This window comes from Ochotona princeps, chromosome 11, assembly GCF_030435755.1.
Source record: "Ochotona princeps isolate mOchPri1 chromosome 11, mOchPri1.hap1, whole genome shotgun sequence".
Lineage (NCBI taxonomy): Eukaryota > Metazoa > Chordata > Mammalia > Lagomorpha > Ochotonidae > Ochotona > Ochotona princeps.
This window is the reverse complement of record NC_080842.1, coordinates 27,494,379-27,514,882: the sequence shown is the minus strand read 5'-3', so window position 1 is coordinate 27,514,882 and position 20,504 is coordinate 27,494,379. Positions and strand designations below refer to the sequence as shown.

The window sequence follows — 20,504 nt, the reverse complement described above, 5'->3', positions numbered from 1 at the left end:
TGGATACTGCATTACAGGAGGCAGGCATCATAACCCATATGCTAACGACCCACCCCTTTTTTCTTTTGGGCCACTGTCAAATATATAATAAAGTTTATTTCATGTGTATTAGTAAAACTTCTATACTTTCTCAAGGAAGTAATATTTATTTGGTGGAAAAATTGCATTGTCAGCGAATAATCTACTAGAATGACAAAAATTAAATACTACATTCATGTATATAGATACATATGCATTTCCATATACTCATAAATACATAATATGTAGCAGAAAAAATTTTCAATGGTAATTCATCATGGCTTTGTTATTTATGGTTCTGTCAATAACTTCAAGACCATCTTTTCGTCACTTTAAACCTTAATTTCCTCATCTACACATGACATATTTGGAATTTAATGCCAGTTGCAACATTTATCAATCCTTGAGAATATACAGGATTTTGCACAATTAGGAAATTTCATTCCACTGGTTTTCACATTAGTCCACAGTTAAGTTTTCCATGCTCATAAGCAATCTAGAACCTTTCATAGAGGTCAGTAAATAAATACAATAAAAATAAAATTATTGTGAAGTCAGCTTCATACAGGAGCCTGGGGGCATCAGTGTTATTTCGTTACTAAAATGTTTATGGTAGACAGTAACAACCTGGAACTCCATAAGAACTCCAAGAAGAAATCGAAGGAGAGCTGCCCAAGCACAGAGAGCAAGAGAGGAGGCAGCTGTCCACATGCCTTAGTGTCATTTGGATGCTCCTATCTGGAGTGTGGTTCTTTTTTGTTTGTTTGTTTTTGTTGTTAAGATTTATTTTTATTACAAAGGTGGGTTTATAGAGAGAAGGAGAAAACAGAGATAAAGATCTTCCATCTTCTGGTTCCCTCCCGAAGTAGTCACAATGGCTGGAGCTGAGCCGATCCAAAGCAGGAGTTTCTGGGTCTCCCACAAGGGTGCAGGGTCCTAAGGCTTTGGATGTTTCTCAGATACTTTTCTGAGCCACCAGAAGAGAGCTGTAGGGTTAGTGGAGCTGCAGGGACATGAACTGGTGTGGATATGGGATTCTGACATGTGCAAGGCAAAGATTCAGCCATTGAGCTATCACACCAGGCCCTTGAGTGTGATTCTTTATGACTTTCTTTGAGGTCCTTATCCAAAAGCTGGACAAATATGAGCAGGAAATGTTTAATCTCTTTTTTCTCATCATTTTATATTTATTCAGCAGGCATAGTGTTTTAATGTATGTGTGTGAGAGAGAAAGACTCTGTGTCTGTCAGTGTGTGTGTGTGTGAGAGAGAGAAAGAGAGACAGAGAAAAACAGATACAGTTCTTTTTTTAAACCTAGAGAGTCTCCTTTTGGAGTCAAAGATTATTTCTCTGCAGGAGTTAGAAAAAGGATCCTAAGGTCATATTTCAACAGGGAGCATTCCATGTCTCCAAATACCCAGTCCATGTATACATAAAGATTTCAATCACACTTTGCCCTTTACATAACTTAAAAGTGTTGGTTGTTCTCTATAGATTCTTGCATTAGAGCTATGCTTTATGATTCTGAAGCTTTATCTCAGTACTTGTTTTGGAAAGTGAAGAGCAATTTTGGATGTCTAGACTGAAATTCAACAGAATTTTGGGAGAATCTGATCCTTACACATGAATGAAAATATTGCATAAAATAAATGTCTCTTTTGTAATGCTAGTTTTTTTCTCTAATAAAGACTTTGATTGTCCTCTAACTGGTAATTAAAGTTAAATACTGAAACTATCTTTTAAAGTGTCGATTAAATGAGACCCCTTATAGACGGCTAAGGTACAAATTTGCTTGCTTCCAGCGGGTTACTGTTGCTTTGGAGTACAAGGTGGATCTTTTCTCCATTCTAATAGGCCTAGTGACTATAATATTTTACTCATTTTCAGCTATAATAAGCTTTTGGGTATCTGAAGCTACAAGGTTTGAATTTCTCATCCAATTTGTTTTAGTGCAGGGGCACTGTGTTGGGGTAACATATAAAATAGTTCACAGGAGACTTTCAATATTAGTTTCCTCACACCTGCAGTTTTTGAAAAATAGTCTTTTTTCCCCCTGAAAACAAAAATGAAATGTTTACAAGGATCTAAGGAACTGAATTTTACCCCCACCTCCAGCAATTTAAAGCACGGAGCTGAGCACTGGGGTAGCAGGGGGTAAAGCAAAAACTTGCTTTAGGAGATTTAACAAGCATTTTCCAGTGGAAGTACATTTTGATTAATTTTCCAATGGAAACATTTTTTGTACATTTTCCCTTCCTTGAATGGTTTACTGAAAAATGCATAAAAATGCTTGTGTTTTTCTTTGCTGCTTACACAATATTACTCAAATCTTAACCAATCTGCTCAACTCTTTCACTGGTCCTGGGCTTGCCTGTGATTTAGTCTGATACCATTTTCTTCACTTCATTTTAATCGATGAAAGTGGACATAATGGACCAGGAAGATGTCACTTGGTCTTCACTAACTGCCCTTTCTCAGGGAGGTAGCACCTTAAATGTCCTTTCATCTTAGGTTCCAGTGTCTGAGGAAATTGAAAAGTATTATCAGCCCAGGATGGGTGGCACCCATCCTACAGTTTATTTTGTGATTTCTTGAAAAATCTGTCATGGCATTCTGGAAAATATGGGGCTCCAAATAACCAAGCAAGGCCTAGTTTCCCAGATCTGTAAGTGTCCGTTAGTTCCGTGTTCTCAGCAACATTATGAACATACTCCTTGTCATGCAAAGGTTCTTGGGATTACAAGATGTCTCCATGTGGTCAGTGTCTGAAAATGCCAGTGTTTACTCTCATCCTAGAGTGAAGCAGATCCAAGTCAATTAGAGGCCAGTTAGTAACTTTTAGTCAGAATACCAATCCTTAAAAATAGATCACTTCATCATCTATGTGTATTTCCAAATGATTCAGAAGTAAAATTGACATGAAATATCTAGTGTTATTAGAAAGAATGAATGTGTAGTATCATGGATGATTACAGGTGAGTGGACATTGAGGAACATAGGAAAAAATAAGATCTTTCATCAGTACTCCCAAAATTCACAGGAAGATTTAATGATTTGGTGCCCAAAGGTGCGAAGTAGTGTTTCTTAGGCTTCTGCTCTAACTAGCCTTTATGATATGTGTAGAACAATTTAAATTTAGTTAAGTGTAAGAAATCAAAATCTGTATACTTTTTATTACCTTCATATTAAATCTCAATAATTAATTCTCCGTACAAGTGTGAACTATGTGCTATGTATTCATCATTATAACAGAACCGTGCAAGGACATTTTTACATTATCTTGATGAGGAGGAGGACTTAAAAATTTTCCAAAATATCAAAGTCATAAAGTGCTGGGAACTGTATGTTCCACTGTGATTTATGGGAAAAAAGAAAAATTTAAAAAGTATGTGGAACATTTGGAATAAAACATCAACCAAAATTAATAATTGTTACTACTTGTTGATGCAAGGTAGCAAGATTAATTGCTAAGAGGCAAACACAGTGCATTTAGACAAACGTTGTTTCAATAAACTCGAATTTGTGGCACTTTCTAATATAGTTTTAATGTCAGTGACCAAAAGAAAAAGAAAACTATGTAAATAATTACTCAGAACCAAGGGGAAGGAAGAGAAAGCAAAATCCCAATTACTTAAGCATGTTAGAGTGAGGAACAGTTACTTGTGGAGAGTAAGTAGTGTGGAATCTATCCTAATATTAGTAGTTTGAATTTATTCACTCCTAAAAGTGGTTGATTCTGCGTTGTTTAACCACCATTCTGCAGTGCCACAAAGTTATTGTCAACTAAGTGCAAGAGTTTCTATTTTGGTATGTCTAACAGAAGCATTTTTCAAGTTGCTCCCAGTCCTCTCCTGACTGCCCTCCTTCTCCACGTCCTCCTGAGCAAATTGACCTGAGATGTCTGTGCACAATTTTACAAGAATCACCCAATTCCTCCTGGATTTGCCTTTTGTTGTAAAGAGAGACTTTTTAATGACCAAGATATAATAGTAGAATATGAAAGGGCCTGAAAGTACCATTTTGCAAATCAAGATTGTATGCAGCAAAATTTAGAGTCAGCTGGAAAAGGGAGAGAGGGGTGTTTGAAAATGTTAAGGGTTCAAGCAAGAGAGCCTGCTTGGAACTCCTAATTAAAGAAATAAAAACCGATTTCGGGGCAGCGAGGCCTGGGAGGCAGGGAGGCCGGCGCCGAGTCCTGAGCAGGGCAGGGGCTGGCGGCCCTCCGTCTCTTCCGCCAAGATGAGCTTCCTCTTCAGCAGCCATTCTTCTAAAACATTCAAACCAAAGAAGAATATCCCAGAAGGGTCCCATCAGTATGAGCTCCTGAAGCATGCGGAAGCGACTCTAGAAAGGGGGAATCTGAGACAAGCCGTTACGTCGCCAGAGGGAGAGGACCTCAATGAGTGGATTGCTGTTAACACTGTGGACTTCTTCAACCAGATCAACATGTTATATGGAACTATTACAGAATTCTGCACTGAAGCAAGCTGTCTAGTCATGTCTGCTGGGCCAAGATATGAATATCGCTGGGCAGATGATACTAATATTAAAAAGCCAATCAAATGTTCTGCACCAAAGTACATTGACTATCTGATGACTTGGGTTCAGGATCAGTTTGATGATGAAACTCTTTTTCCTTCTAAGATTGGTGTCCCATTTCCCAAAAATTTTATGTCTGTGGCAAAGACCATCCTGAAGTGCCTGTTCAGGGTTTATGCCCATATGTATCACCAGCTCTTTGATTCCATGATGCAGCTCCAAGAGGAGGTCCATCTCAACACCTCCTTTAAGCACTTTATTTTCTTTGTTCAGGAGTTTAACCTGATTGATAGGCGTGAGTTGGCACCTCTTCAGGAATTAATTGAAAAGCTTGGATCAAAAGACAGATAAATGCTTCTTACAAACCGCAACTACCTTCTTGCTTCATCTACTGCTAGAGCTGTCTCCATGCTATCTGTTATAGACTAGTGATACAAACTTTGAGAGAACAGGATAAAAAGTTTCTTGTTATCTGTATGTCTACAGATAAAATTGTCCCAAAGGCAGGTTTGCCTTATAGCTTCAGAGTGCTACCCTAAGGACACAGCAAAATTTGAGGTACCATCTGATGACCTTTATGTTCCTGTCACAGAATCATATTTGGTTGTAATTTGTGGTGACTGATCTGTAGTTTATTGGTTTACTTACTACTTCATTCAGGAAAATGATTGAGTCTTATTTCAGGTGATAGCATAATAGATACCAGTAATGTATTAGTAAGTTTCCAAAAACAAATTTTCTAATAGCACAATCAGATTGATTTTAACATGCTTTTAGTTTTTTTAATAGATATTTTTAAGTTTTTTTTTAAGATCTAGAACATTTGCATCACTTTCAATAATCCTTCAGTTTCAAGTCTGTACTAGTATTTTTGCAGATAAGGCTATATATGTATATTTCAAAATCCATGATTGTGGTTTAAATCATCATATGGCAAATATAAAATGAAAGTAATCAGAATTATTTTAAAGTGATTTTATTTTTAATTTTTTATTTGGGAATTTATTCATATCTCTTTAAATTATTAGTAGTGTGTTTCAATTTTTTACTGCTTCTAATGGTAGCCCTGGAGGTTTTATTTTGAAATGCTTCACTCAGACAAATGTGTAGCTTTTGTTTGAGAAAAAGAACTAGAAAATTATGGCAAGCTTAGATGTCTCAAAGCTATTATTTTCATTCACATTTTTTAGAAACCTTGTCATTCTAGGTAAGAGAATAGACATACTCAGTGCTTGATGGCCTCATTTCCATTTTTTTTCTTCATTCTTTGTTTTTATTGTGACTGTTAAGAATAATGTAGAAATGCACAAACTTTATCCCAATAAGATTTAAGGAAAGCCACAATGAAAAACTTTGAAAATGTGCACATTTTGTAAGAGCTAGTGTGCAACTTTGTGTGTGTGTGTGTGTGTGTGTGTGTGTGTGTAAGAGAGAGATCTAAAGGAAACAAGATGGGAGGAATAGCTAAAAGAAGAATCACATTGAGTCTTGTTAGTATTCATAGGTGGATTGAGCCTCCATAGGGGGGTTTATTTAGGTTCAATGGCTTTTGAACTCAAAATTCTTACTTTCTATTGGATAAAAGAATCTTCCCCTTTAGTGAAGAAAACCTTTCTTTCCCATTGGTCCCCAGGATTTAGTCACCTGTAGCTGACCACTTAACATGCAATGGGGAGTAGGGAGAATACTAGAAGGCCACTTGGCCCATAGAGCTTCCCAGACACACACTGTGTGTCCAAGTTGTGATTCTTACTAAAAGGTACCTCCTTTGTATGTTTGAGAAGGGGTGGATTTAAGTGTTTATTATTTACAAAAATATAAAGAATTGCTTAGAAATATCCCTTCTTATAATTGGGTTTTAATGAATTCTGAAATACATACAGAATTTTTTCATTCATCTGATTAAGCTGGAGCCATACAGTGTTTGAGGAGTTAAAATAGTAGGGTAGTCACTGAGGGATAAAAAGAGCAAAACCCCCATGAAGCATTGGGGCTTACTGGCAGCCCAAGTGCTTGGCCGGTGAGCTGGTGCTCACCACTGGCAGCCAGGAAGCGGGTGTCTAGGATCAGCTGCTGGCGACTGTAAACTGTGGCTTGAGTTTGCTTATGTCTGCAAGGAATGTGTGACGATGTTTCTCACCTGGAGTTGTGCTTTCATTTCTGTGTCCTCAAACAAAAGCGTTCTCACTTTTCTCCATTTTACTTTCAGTGATAGCTGTCCTCCCACTGGTCTTGACTAGCCCCAAAGAACCCAAGTTGGTCCTCCTCGTTCTGGGAGAGTAACAAAGATGGCTTCTTAATGAGACAGAAGTCAAAACTTCGTGGTAATTGGAGATTCAGAATATCCTTTTTTCCCCTAGTAGAAGCATTTCAGATTCCTAAAGCCAGTGTGGCTTAACCAGCAGCGCAACTGTTACTGTTTACATTATTTGTTTACTTCCAAGGCCAGGGAGTGTGGAGCAGGAGGACTGGAGGAACGGGAGTGGGTGGGACCGTCCTAACTTGGCTAGAGGACTAACCTTTGGTAAGAGGCTGAAGAACAGTCTCTGCCTTGTGATGGGCCTCCCACACCCAGGCTCTGTCTGTTGCACAGCACACACTGTCCTGCCCCCTCCCCCACTCAGTCATCTCCTCTGAGTGTCTGATCTCCACTCAGTGTGATTACAATCATGGGGTGGAGAGGACTTGATAAATGATGCAGCTAATCCAATGGTGCTTTATTCTCCAGGCCTTTTTAAGAAACTTGGCTAGTGATTTTTGTTTGAAATCCAACTTCCCTTCTACTCTGGTGACTCTGTAGTGATGGCCCTGTGTATCCTTTCTGCGTGAGATTGTGAAAAAGTGACTTACAGGGCTGCCAGCTACCAAGGTATTTATTTTGTAGCTGCTTACTTGAGAATTGCAAATCTGTATTCGGTGTGGCTTGGATAGCAAAGATAGTTTTGCTTCTAGGTTGGAAGCCAGAGGAGCAGTTCTGGTGGTGATGGTATCTTTTGCAAGCATTGTTGAGTTTTCTGATTTCAGTGCTGACCTTCTCTCTGGACAGTGTGATTCTCCCACGAGTAGAGGAGTGCAGCATCCTTGCCTCAGAAACATAAGTAAGGCAGAACCGCAGAATGTTAGGTCCTATAAGTCTGTAGGTCACCCCATGCCTGGTGCTGGTGGTACCCTGTCTTGGCAGGGCACCTGCAACCTATTAGTGAGGCCCCTGGCCTGAGAAATGCTAGCGCGAAAACACCTTCAGTGGGCACATGAGTCCTCCTGAGACGAGTTCAGTAAGTGGATTTATTTTTTGTTGTGGAACTCGGGCAAAAGCAGAAAATAATCATTTCATCTTTGTCTCTTTGCATTTGATTTTGATATTTTAAGCTGCAAAAGACTTTGGGGAGTGATATTACATGTGGTAATGGTGATTTTATTGAACCAACTGCATTGAAGTTTACTTGGATATTTTTTCATTATCAGATTCTATTCCAAACAAGTGTTCCGTAATCCAGATGGATCACCAGTGTGCTCTAGACTCAGTAGAGAGCAACACTTTGCATTTGGTGTACTTTGGAAATAGTTCACATAATTTAATCTTGGTTACCATTTAAAATATTTTTAAATGTTCTTACATAAAAATTTATGTTGTATTTTTAAGCTGTTAGGGGCTTTATCTATTTTTCTAAGTCAGTTAACTGTACTTTTTGAAGAAGTATTTTGTATCTATTTTTGTAACTTCATCAGAATAAAATATATTGAAGCAAAAATAAATAAATAAAAACCGCCTTTAAAGAATGTCAAGGACTGTCATTGATAGTCTCCACCAGGAAAAGAGTCTTCTGAGAATTGCAAATGAGGTGATGGCACTGCCCAAATAAACCAGGCTGGGGTTTCTTTTTCTTTTATACTCCAGAAGTAATGAAAATGGGGTTTAATGGCACATAAATACAAATAATTAAATAGAAGATAGTGGTAGTGGTGCATTACCTGAATTAATATCCAAGATTAAGAGACCAATAACCCTGAAACAACTTCGTTATTCGGGCATCTCATACAAATTAGACACATCTCTGAGTAGAATGAAACATAGCGTCTACTCTACCATTTTGAATCCAGAATTAAAACAAAACTTTTTTTTATGGATTATGTTTCTGGTGTTCTGTTTGACACATGCTGAAGCATATGTTCTCATGGAAACAAGCCAGATTATCAGTTACACAAACTTTTGTATGTCTTTTCAGATTTAAATTTAAAAATGGATTCATTTGTCTCACTTAGGTCATTAACCAAATTGGAATCAGTGATTAATATACCTGTAATACTTTTAAGTTTTTAGGTTATTACTTGTAGGAATTTTGATAAATGAAGGGAGCAATAAGCCATTTAACACTGAGAGCCCAGGATGATTTGTAAGGATTTTTCAGATGGAGTAATTCTGCAGAAATAACAGGATAAGTTGAATTTAGAAGAGAACAGACAGAACTCCAGTTAGCAAACTTTTTTAAGGAGTAGAAAATCATGTGTCATGTGGCTTCTTATATTTGAGAACAGTTAATAAAGATTTCAAAAAAAAGTAGGAAAAAAACACAGTTTGGGTGTCTTATAGTTGTCACCTCTGTGATCATAGGGAAGCCAGGTTTTTCATTATTATCTTTCTAAGTTCTTCTCTCTCTTTTCTTAGTTGGCACGGACAGAGGTAACATCTCCTCCCTTTTCTTTATCCCACCCAAATGTCCACTTACAAGTTTTAGTGTCAGACTCCTCGAATGTTGTGGGTCATGCTAAATTCCTCCTTAAGTGAACTTATTTCCTTATACCAAACACTTGTCATGTAAACAGATACATGGACAGTACTTTTTCCCACACACTGACCTCTTAGCATCTAAGATCTTTGATATTTGCTTGAAGAGCTTTACCCTATAGAAACACTAAATTTTCAGCCACATGGGAAATTTGAAATTATCCTGGAGCTCCATTTTAAAAGTAAAAAGAGGGCCCTATGCGGTATCCTAACGACTAAAATCCTCACCTTGCATGTGCCAAGATCCCATATGGGTGCCGGTTCTAATCCTGGCAGCTCCACTTCCCATACAGTTCCCTGCTTGTGGCCTGGGAAAGCAGTCTAGGATGACCCAAAGCCTTGGGATCCTGCACCCAACGTGAGAGACCCGGAAGAGGCTCCGGGCTCCTGGCTTTGAATCGGCTCAGCTCCAGCTGTGCAGCTGCTTGGGGAGTGAATCATTGGAAGGAAGACCTTTCTCTCTGTCTCCCCTCCTTTCTGTATATCTGACTTTCTAATGAAAATAAATCTTTTTTTTAAAAAGTAAAAAGAATGAAAGGAAGATAACTTCAACACATTCTTATCTCAATAAAATTCAATTTCATTATAAAAGCAGAGCAAATATGATCAATAAAATAATCATGAAAATCTGTAAGTAAGCATAAATTCTTCAGAATCTTATATTATTTCGTTTTATGGTAAAACTTGATTTAAATGGGCTACGTTTTAAGTACTCAGTAGTCTATGTATAGTTGCTGATTACCATATTGGACAACATCATTCTAGTGTATATAACTTTTTCAATTGAGTAATTCAGATTATTAAATAAATATGTAATTCAGATTAAAACAATAGCATTTACATATAACATACAAATTAAATATACCATCTTTTAGCCATCTAAGTGTATGCTGCAAATAAAAGTTGTCTTACCAGGATGGACGTTTAACCCAGCATTAATATGCATCTTATGGAGCCCCGGTGGTGTGGCCTAGTGGCTAAAGTCCTCACCTTGAACGCCCCGGGATCCCATATGGGCACCTGTTCTTATCTCGACAGCTCCACTTCCCATCCAGCTCCCTGCTTGTAGCCTGGGAATGCAGTCGAGGACAGCCCAAAGTCTTGAAACTCAGAACCCACTTGAGAGACCAGGAAAAAGTTCCTGGCTCCTGGCATCGGATCAGCGTAGCACTGGCCGTTGCAGTCACTTGGGGAGTGAATCATTGGATGGAAGATTTTTCTGTCTCTCCTCTCTGTCTATATGAAATTCCAATAAAAATAAAATAAATTTTTTTTAAAAGGATATGGGTATCTTAGGATACCCACATCCTATTTTGTACATCTTGGTTTGATATGTTGCTGCAGTTCCTGGTTCCAGTTCCCTACAAATGCAAGCCTTGGGAGGCAGTAATGATGGCTCAAATGGTTGGTTTCACCTTAATGGGGAACCTATATTGGATTCCTCACCCCTGGTTTTCATCTGATACAGACTTGATATTTTCAAGTATTTGGAGAGTGAATCTATGGGTGGGCATTTTCTATCTCTGTTCCTTTTCTTCAGGAAAGATAGAAAAAAAGGAAATGGAAAAAAGGAAGGAAAGAAGAAAGGAAGGGAAAGAGGAAGGGCAAGTGTCCATTGGCTCAATTGGTTAATCCTCCACCTACAGGTGCCAGGATGCCATATGGGCACCGGTTTATTTTCCAGCTGCTCTACTCATCCAGTTCCTTACTTGTGACCTGAGAAAGCAGCAGAGAATACTTCAAAGCCTTGGGACCTTGCCTCTATTTGGGAGACCCAAAAGAAGCTCCAGACTCCTGGGTTCAGATCAACTCAACTCCACCAATTGCAGTCATTTGAGGAGTGAACCAGTGAATGGAAGATCTTTCTCTGTCTCTCCTTGTCTCTGCATATCTGCCTTTATGTTAAAAAGAACTATCTTTAAGAAATAAAGAAAAGAAGAAGCAATTTTTTTAAAGATTTTATTTTATTTTTGTTGCAAAGTCAGATATAGAGAGAGGAGGAGACAGATAGAAAGATCTTCCACCCATTGATTCACTCCCCAAGTGGCCACAATGACTGGCAGCTAAACCAATCCGAAGCCCGGAGCCTCTTCTGGGTCTCCCACGTGGGTGCAAGGTCCCAAGGCTTTGGAGCATCCTGAACTGCTTTCCCAGACCACAATCAGGGAGTTGGATGGGAAGTGGGGCCACCCGGATATGAACCAGTGCCCATATGGGATCTTGGCACATGCAAGACAAGTACTTTAGCATCTATGCTACTGCGCCAAGCCACCCCAAAATTTTAAGGAGCAAAGAAAGGAAAATATTATTTTAAAATAAAACTTTACCTAGCTGGTATAAATACATACTGGAAGTATTCTCACTGTTTGTAACTTACGTAAGCATTTATTTTATTAATAATTTTGGATCTACATTCACAATTAGTAAATATTTTGAAGAACTCAGACTTTTTGAAAAAAGGCAATGTTAAATCTCTTTGGACAATTTAATTTATTCTGATACTGGATTATGAATTTATTTTCAAGTGAATTTTAAAATCAAAATTGTCATCTACATGAGCTAACCCAGCACCCACAAAAGTATTTGGCATGTAAAGAAGTATTGTCCAGGACAATCAAGATGCTGGAATAGGGTAAGGACATGTTTAAATGGATGGAAAAACATTTAATCAGGATGAAGCAGAGAGGACATATTTCAGGAAATAGGAAGTGACAGAACAACAGCAGAGGGGTACCTGGAGACTGACCGACACAGGAAAGCAGCGGACACAGTGGTGTGGTGTTGCAGAGACTGATACTCCAGCGGCATTCAGCTAATGACGATCTGAACTCCAGCAGCAGCCGGAACTCCACCAGCAACCAGGTGGGAAGGGACTTTCACTGGGAGCTTGAGAGGTAAACCCAGACAAAAAACTGTCTGTCCTCTGGTCCATTTGATTTGACCAGGAGCAGAGACAGAGCAGCAGATCCCAGACGGGCAGTGTGAGAGCAGGGGGAATTTCACAGCCCAGTCAGCCCCCTAGAGCTGAACTGGGTGCCATTTTGCGTAAGGAGGCAAAGGCAAGGGAAAGGACTGAGCATATGCTGAGCTGGGAGTGAACTCATTTCTGATTCAGTGAGCTGCAGCAACATGGCATTCTACAGGTTCCACCCAAGGCAGGTCTGGGTAGACCTCAGATCTGACGGCCAGCAGATCAAGAACTCTAGTAGTGATACATCAGGCGCAATTTTGTACACTGTGGCATTAGCTTTAGGACTGCAGGAATAACAGTGAACTGCGCATGTGCTGAGCTCACGAGAACTCACTGAATTCAGCGAATTGCACTGGTCCCACAAGAAAATAATACCGACTGTGGCATTGTACGGGTCAGAATAGGTCCATGTAGCACCCAGACCTAACGTCCACCAGGTTCCAACAAGATCAGCACTACCAACATCCTAGCTATATATAGGACACCTGGTGTCTCCCTAATCCTGGGACCTGCTCCAACCGAAAGGGGAAGAAAGGTTGCAGAGACAACGGTGCAGCCTCAACACGGTATCACAGGAGGAAGAGAGTGGTGAGCCAGGAGCCAGGGCTGTGGAGACAAAGGTGGAAATCTAACATAAGAACCCAGACCTGGAACTCACTGGAGGGAGTAGCACAATTGGTTGCAAGAAAAGAATTGTGTACCAACTGCAATAAGTAAAATCGAACTGTAGACCTGTGGGTGACAGAGCTTTAGAAACCTGCCCCAAGGAGAAGACTCTGCTAACCAGAAGTGCAATGGCCAAGAGCAAAAGAAGAGACAAAGGCACAATGAATATTACCGAAAACTCCCATGCAAAGGAGCAAAACACTGAGCCAACCTCAGAGTTAACTGAGGAAGACATCGAGAAAATGGGGGACATAGAATTCATAAAACTCATTTTAAACTTCTGATCAAAAGTGAGAAACACATACAAGAGTTTAAAGAATTTAAGGAAGTAATTTCTTTTTTCTCCCTGATGTTGATTTTGTATCATGACTTTTCATTTAAGGGGATGTATAGTAGCTATGTATGGAGACTGTCATATCTAGTAAAATATCATTTAACTTCATGGCATTGTAAATTTCTATTTTTCTTTCTATTGTTGATTTTGTATCATGACTTTTCCTTTACGGGGATGTACAGTAGCTGTGAAATGGAGACTAACATATCCAGATATGAGGATACAATGTAGTATACATTTCTGCTTCCAGACTAAGATGGACTTACAATGAAACTGTTCACTATTTCTTGACAATAGAATGCTGGACTCTCTGCCATTGTCTATGCCTGCAATGATGGACATATGACAGTGTGTGAAGAATTATATTTTAGTAATGATATAGAGGAACTTGTGGGCGGAGGGGATAAGGGAAATGCCAGGAGCCTATGGAACTGTATCATAAGATGATAATAATAATAATAAAATGTTAAAAAAAAGAAGTGTTGTCCATAAAGCCACCATGAACTATAATAAAGAAGAGGCATACAGCAGCAAAAAAAAAAAAAAAAATGAGACTGCTTTCCAATATAATCCCAGACCTAATACAATATCCATGGACTAATTACTTAAATTCTGTTGAAACTTAGTGTCCTCTGTGAATACAAGATAAGAATTCCAAAGTTTATGTAAAGATCGAGTGTAATAACATTCGCAGAAATAACTTAGGAACTATAAGCAAAGGGAAAGTGTTATGACTACATTTAGATACTGCAAATGTTGCCACATATGAGCAGTAGGTCATTGGGCCCTGCAGCACAAAAGACTTTCTCTTCCATGTCTGCTTAAAGGACACATCTCTTCACTTTACAAAGATTAACAGGGACATGGATTAAGTTTTAATGCACTTTTGCAGTGAAACTTACCACTATCACAACACTATGTATATGAATACATGTTATCATATGGAGCAACAAGGATAAATAAGCCATGCAAGCCACTGAAATTGCATATTAGTTAGAAAATGTTGATATGGTTTGGAACTTGTAAAATGGAAACTACCTGAGTTCTTAGGAAAAGCTGTGTCTGTGAAGTCCTTTTGAAAGTTGTACTCAGACGTTAGTAATAGCATTTCTGATTTTTCCAAAACAAGCTTGTCAAAATGTATTTGGAAGGCTTACAGCATTATTAATAACTTCACTGTTTGGCAGGGAGGCATCAGGATTGAAAATAATTTCTAAGTGGTTATAAAACGTGATGATTCCCATCAAAAGCCTGAGTTGAATAAAACGTACTTCTAACTTAGCAAAGGATGCCGAGCTTTGTACTTCATTCTATTGTTGGGTTAAGCAGCCCCCTTTCCCTTGGAGGGGCTCCAGAAGCCACACATAGGGCAGAATGTGGGGTTGTTTGGCTAGTGTGTAGGTGGCAGCTGCAAGGAGTATGCGACATCAGCGCTCCACAGCCTGCCCCGCCTGTCGATGTGCTTCTGAGTGCAATAGTCTATGGTCCATAAAGCACTAAATGGTTGGGGCTTCACCACTTAGAGATCAGCCTTGGTCCCTGGGCAATGTCAGGGCCATTGAGATCAGCTGGAGCTTTGCTGCTCCTCTCTCCCAAGTTCCATCTACAGGAAACCAGGGACAGGGTCCTTTCCAAGGAAGGCCCACGCTGGGGGAACTCCTTGCCTTCCATTATCCAACAAAAAACTAATTGAATGATCATTAGCATGTGCTGCAAAGTCTTTAGAAAGGGTTGATAAATGAGCCATTTCTATTGTTTAAAAAAAATGGTAAATTCAAGGAGAACTCACACATCTTTTAAAGCTTTACATTAAAAGAATACAAACAGGAGAGTTCTTCTTTTCTTGCCTTCAGGTCTTCAGGGAGGACAGCACTAGTTGTCTAAATCCTTACTGTTTGACCAATTTCTTGTTGTTCTCTTTAGAGTAAAATATTAAATGGAGAAGTCATTTTAATACTCCATGTTGCTTTTGAAGATTTTAATCTGAGATTTAATCTACCATAAATGCCCTTATATTTATTTATTTTTGTGTTCATGCAGCAAATATAAATTAGATAATATATACTATTTGACAGAGTATATAGTATACATATATCAGCACTTACTGAATTATCTTGAATTGTGTAGAAATCACAACAAAGCCATTGCCCTTGTGAGGCTCTTTTTGGAAAGGCAAAGACAATAAGTACATATAATAGTCAAAAAATAAGTGCCATAACAAAAATCAAGCAGCACAATGAATGAGAGACTTAATTTTCAGGTAATAGAATGACCTGAGTCACTTTCCCTGAAGAAGTGATACTTGACAATAGTAAAAAAGGAGTAAAGTATCTGAGCCAGAGAAATATGTGAGCAATCACCAAGTGCAAAAGTGTGAAGACAGGCGCTTTGATATGTTTGAGCAACATCCAGAAATCCAGAATGATGATAGTGAAGGCAAAAGAAAGGAGGGCTTAGAGGAATTAAGTTAGAGTTAGCTCAAGCAAGTTTCTTAGACAACAGTAATGTATTTTATTTTAATCTAAATGAGATGGAAAGCCATTAAGTGGTTTCCAGTAGGTTGATTTGGTTTGTAATGAAAATAATCTTCAAAGAATAGCCTGCAAGTATCACCAACAATAGTCCACTGAGATAGGCAAGATGAGAAGTAATAGCCCCTTGGTCTTGAGGAATAAGAAGTAGTCAGAATCAGGATTGATTTTTAAAGCAACGTTCAACTGGAATTGTTGATGGAATCAAAGTGGGGTTTGAGGGAAAGAAAAGAGTGGATGATTTCAAATTCTTTTGGTGTGTGTGTGTGTGTGTGTGAAATTAGTTAATATTCTTGGCAGAGCCATTAAACACTATTATGTAGATGTACTGAGAGCTAAGTAATTTCAACCTATAACAATGCTTACAAAAGAGAAATTTGGGGTTACTATTATCCAATTTGCAATAAGAATCACCACACAATTCCTTTATATAGCAAGATCTTTTAGTGCAGTTAAAGTGTGATTCAATTATTGTAAGGCACATTTAGAAAGAATTATTCAGGAACGTAAGTAAAATCCACTTTTATTAAACATTGGAAGAGACTAGCCAAAGGCATACCCTTCCCTGTCATATGAAGGCACATCATTAGGAGAGCCACAAATAAATGTTGGCCCCAGGACAAGTGCCTGTCACCTTGGCACAACTGTTGCTAATTCCTCTTTGTGCTCTGAAAAGTGTTAAGACAGTAAATTAACAAATTATGTTCTCTAAAGTATAATCTAAACGTGCGGGCTTATCACATGAACTTAAAATTAAAATCTTTACCATGCAAAAATCTGAAGTTCCAGGATGCATTAATATACAAAAGAATTAGAAGTAGAATCATTATCGTTTGTGACTTGTTTCTATCAACAGAACATTAGGGTTGGCAAGGAATGGTATTTCTTGACTCCATGTATTTACTGATGCATGAAAATAGGACACTATACTAGGCGCTAACTGTTCAGAAATGAGTTCATAGAATTAATTTTTTGCCACTGATGAATTCATCACACTTTCCAAAAGAATGCTTTCCACACTAGGTCATATGATTCTGCTTTCAACGAGATCCCATTAGATCTTAAACAAAAAGGTGACCCATCTTTTTGTAACAATAACAGACCCTATTAACAAGGATGGAAGTGTTACCTCTGCTATAGATTGTACCTAAGAAGCAGATTCATGAGGCTAGACCTGATATATTTCTGGCTGTTTGAAAAGTAAAAGTGAATCAACAAATTACTAAAATTGGTGTCCCTGCTCTGCCAGCATTCTAACCTCAGCATAGAATTCTGACTTTTTAATTCCCAATCCTTATATTCGCAGTCTTGCTTCAGACTCTTATTTCTTGGATGAGGCCAAGTCTGTTGCTATCATTGCTTTAGTCTGATAAGTAAACTATAAATGGCATCTCTGGCTTAATAATTCCTGGGAAAGGAGAGGTCTATGTCAAAGTCTAGACAATCATACCACCATTATTAGTACTAGTAGTTATTTTACAAATAGCATCATCATCATCATCATCAATAACAAGTTTGACAGCTGTGTACCATGGAAGACGAAAAAGGAGGTGACTCAGTTTTGGTCACAAAGAACTCAACAATGTGCAGATAGTCACTGCTCATTATGTTTGATTGATTCACATTCGTTAATGTAAGGGAATTTAAAATGATAATGAAGGCTTAGAAAAGGTCTCATTTTTAGACAAGTAATATTACATGACATTTTGTCTTTCAGCTGGGGATTTCAGGGAAGTTTATAAATATTACCTTGATATACCTTACAGACTGTATTTACAAAACTAATTTACAGGTATTTAATAAAGAAAAAACATGCCTCAAGATTATGTGATTTGCCCCAAATCTTAAATGACCATATACTCTATATTTCCACTGAGCATAATATATCACAAGATAATGTTTTATGTAACTTTTGTGTTATACAAGGGGACTTCAGGAAATTCACAGAAAATGAAATTAGAAACTGATTTTTGATCCTGAAGCATTCTTTTCATAGTTTCTTCATTGGGTAGTTGATACATCATCAAGAACTCTCCATAAGTTGTTGAAAGTTTACCTGCCTCCTGTGCCTTTCATTGATTTCCAACAAAAGTTTTAATCTGACTCAACATAACAGTCTTTCTTGAATGTGCCTTGCCTCCCTTCATCTTCATGCCTTTGCTTGTATTGTTTCATCATAACAAACTGTCTCTTTCCCATTGACACAAATCCAAAGTACATCCAAGGTCCAGCTCAAGTTTAATTTTTCATTAGCCTTGGTGGAGATTACTTTCATTAATGGCAAATAAAAAATATTCATAAAATAATTTAAAAGAGCTAATCGTATCTTTGTTTTTACAACCTACATCTGCTGCCCGTATGGTATGCTGTTTTCTTCTCTCAGTGGAGATTATAGGCGTTTCTAACAATACAAACAACCAGGTGAAGCCAAATTCCATTCATTGGCAAAATTTCATCCTCTCATCTATTCAAGGACAGACACATCTTAAAAATTCTCCTTGTTCCTTTTTCAGTTTTCTATCTACTGCTTCTATCTACTACTGTGGTCAAAACTGTTGTTATTACTTCCACATTATAATATCTATTTGGTCTTTGTTTTCCTATACTCTGTTTCAGGGTGCACAAAAATCTCTTCCTGAACATTCTCTACTCTGTGTTACTCTAATTTTTCTTCACCAATTCCACCTTTTTCCAATATCTATAAGATTTTTGTCCCCGTCATCCCAGCAAAGTTGGTCATATCAAGAAGGTAATTGATCTTAACACTATCAGGCAGCGTTAGTAAAGCTGCAATAAGCAATACATGTCCCTATCTCAAGAACTTTGATCCTCTTACCCACCCCATATATTAACGGACGCATTGCTCTGCTTTCTGAAGTCATTGATCAGTTATTATTTTCTCAATGAGAACCTTGCTACCCAGACCCTCTAAAATTAAAACTGTGCTCACCAATACTTATTACAATACCTGTATGGCTTTTTTTCTTGGAATTTATTGTTATCCAACATGTAGATATCCTGCAGCTGAAAGCTACAGAAGACTTCTTAGTTTAAAATTTTCCATCACCTGGACAGTTTACGTTGATATTGAATGGGTGAATGAATCACTCTAAATCACACTGTTTTCACTTTCCTTCATTGTCTATATCTCTGTATCAGTCATTTGGACTTTAGTCCTTAGTGTGAACTTCGTGTAGTTTTTCCTGAGCAACTACCTTGACTTCATACTTTGATCACAAACTCATTTCTTAAAAAGGAAGATAGAGATTTCTCTTGTTCATTATCCCCCCCATAATTGACATGTGCACACACATGTAAATGAGTAAGCAGTTGGTTGGATGAAGGAATGAGCAAGAAGTTGATCAGGTGGATATTGTAAAGTTGATGAATGATGGTCTATGCTGTGAAGTCTGAAAGTACTAAGAAGTAGCATTGTGGGCTAGAATCTAAGAAGGGAAAGTTAAAGTGGAATATTCAGCCAAAGGTGTCCTGGGCACATAACGCGAAGAGTTTTTAAGTGTGTTGTGCTTTCTGGAGGTAACGGAGTTGCCCTCATGAATCCAGCACTCAATTCACCTGCTTGATTCCTTTAGTCTCCTGTTCCACAGAGTTACACTTGGCAGATGTCAGACACCATTTTGCTAATTTGCAGCAATGGAAACTGTCTAAGCAATTGAGACAAGTAACAGATGCCAGAAAGATTATACTGCTTTCTCTACCACGCCAACGTTCCCACTGAATCAATTCTTACATGTCAGGAGGTTAGATTATATGCTTTGGAAGCAAAAATATACACTCAAGTTAATCCCCATGTGCCTGATTCCAGAATAATAGAATTTAAGATGCAATCCTACTATACTTGGTTTCAGGAAATACATTTCAAATATTGGCTGAAATTGGTATATTTAGGTTGAGTCATGTGTATGCTTATATTATCTCTTTCATGCTATCCTGATTTTGCAAACAATTCAGAGTAGAAAGCTGTATGCATGCACAGGTGTGTGGTACATGGGTTGGTGAAAGAGCTTGGGAGAGTGAGAAAGTAGAATGAACACAATCAAGAAATGGTGTTCTTCTTATGCAGAAGCAGTCCTATCTTATCATACACGGAAGTACAAAGAATTGGTTTGTTCTAAGGAGGCTACTCAGACTAGCAGTGTACATAGGTTACTAAGAACCTCTATAGAAAAAGTGCAACTGGGGAAATCAGAAAAGCAAAAGGAACTGAGAGGTGATGCAATGTGAAATCAGGAGTGTCCTATGTGAGAATAGGAATTTCAGAAATATTACAGGATGGCTGATGATCTGGCCTTTTTGAGCTCAATCCATGCACTCAGTGGCTATCACTCCAGTCGTACACACACACACACACACACACACACACATGCATACTCACACACACACCTCACACCGTGAGTCAACAGGACTGTGGCAAACCTCCTCTACCCACAACACTGCTCTGGTTGCCTGCATTGTGCACTGAGTTATTGGTAAAACCACTATAAATTTGGACTATGGAAACAAAGGTTTAAATGTCAAAAGCTGTTCCAGGTGCTGGCATGGTAGCACAACAAGCTAATCATCCACCTGTAAGTTCTAGCATCCGACTTAGGTGGTGATTCAGGGTTGCAGCTGCTCCGCTTCTAATCCGGCTCCCTG

At 38.3% G+C, this 20,504-nt stretch overlaps 1 protein-coding gene across 1 annotated transcript; it reads left to right on the top strand.

The window, feature by feature from the left end:
• The first annotated feature begins 4,205 nt into the window (after positions 1-4,205).
• LOC101534196 (MOB kinase activator 1A-like) lies at positions 4,206-5,971 on the top strand. The gene has a single exon (XM_036496908.2). It carries the CDS (start codon positions 4,258-4,260, stop codon positions 4,906-4,908), a length of 651 nt encoding a protein of 216 aa, XP_036352801.2. The 5' UTR covers positions 4,206-4,257; the 3' UTR covers positions 4,909-5,971.
• The last annotated feature ends 14,533 nt before the right edge of the window (positions 5,972-20,504 follow it).

Bases quoted from the DNA above. Each gene is read 5' to 3' on its own strand.
- LOC101534196 (XM_036496908.2), top strand. From the start codon at position 4,258: ATGAGCTTCCTCTTCAGCAGCCATTCTTCTAAAACATTCAAACCAAAG.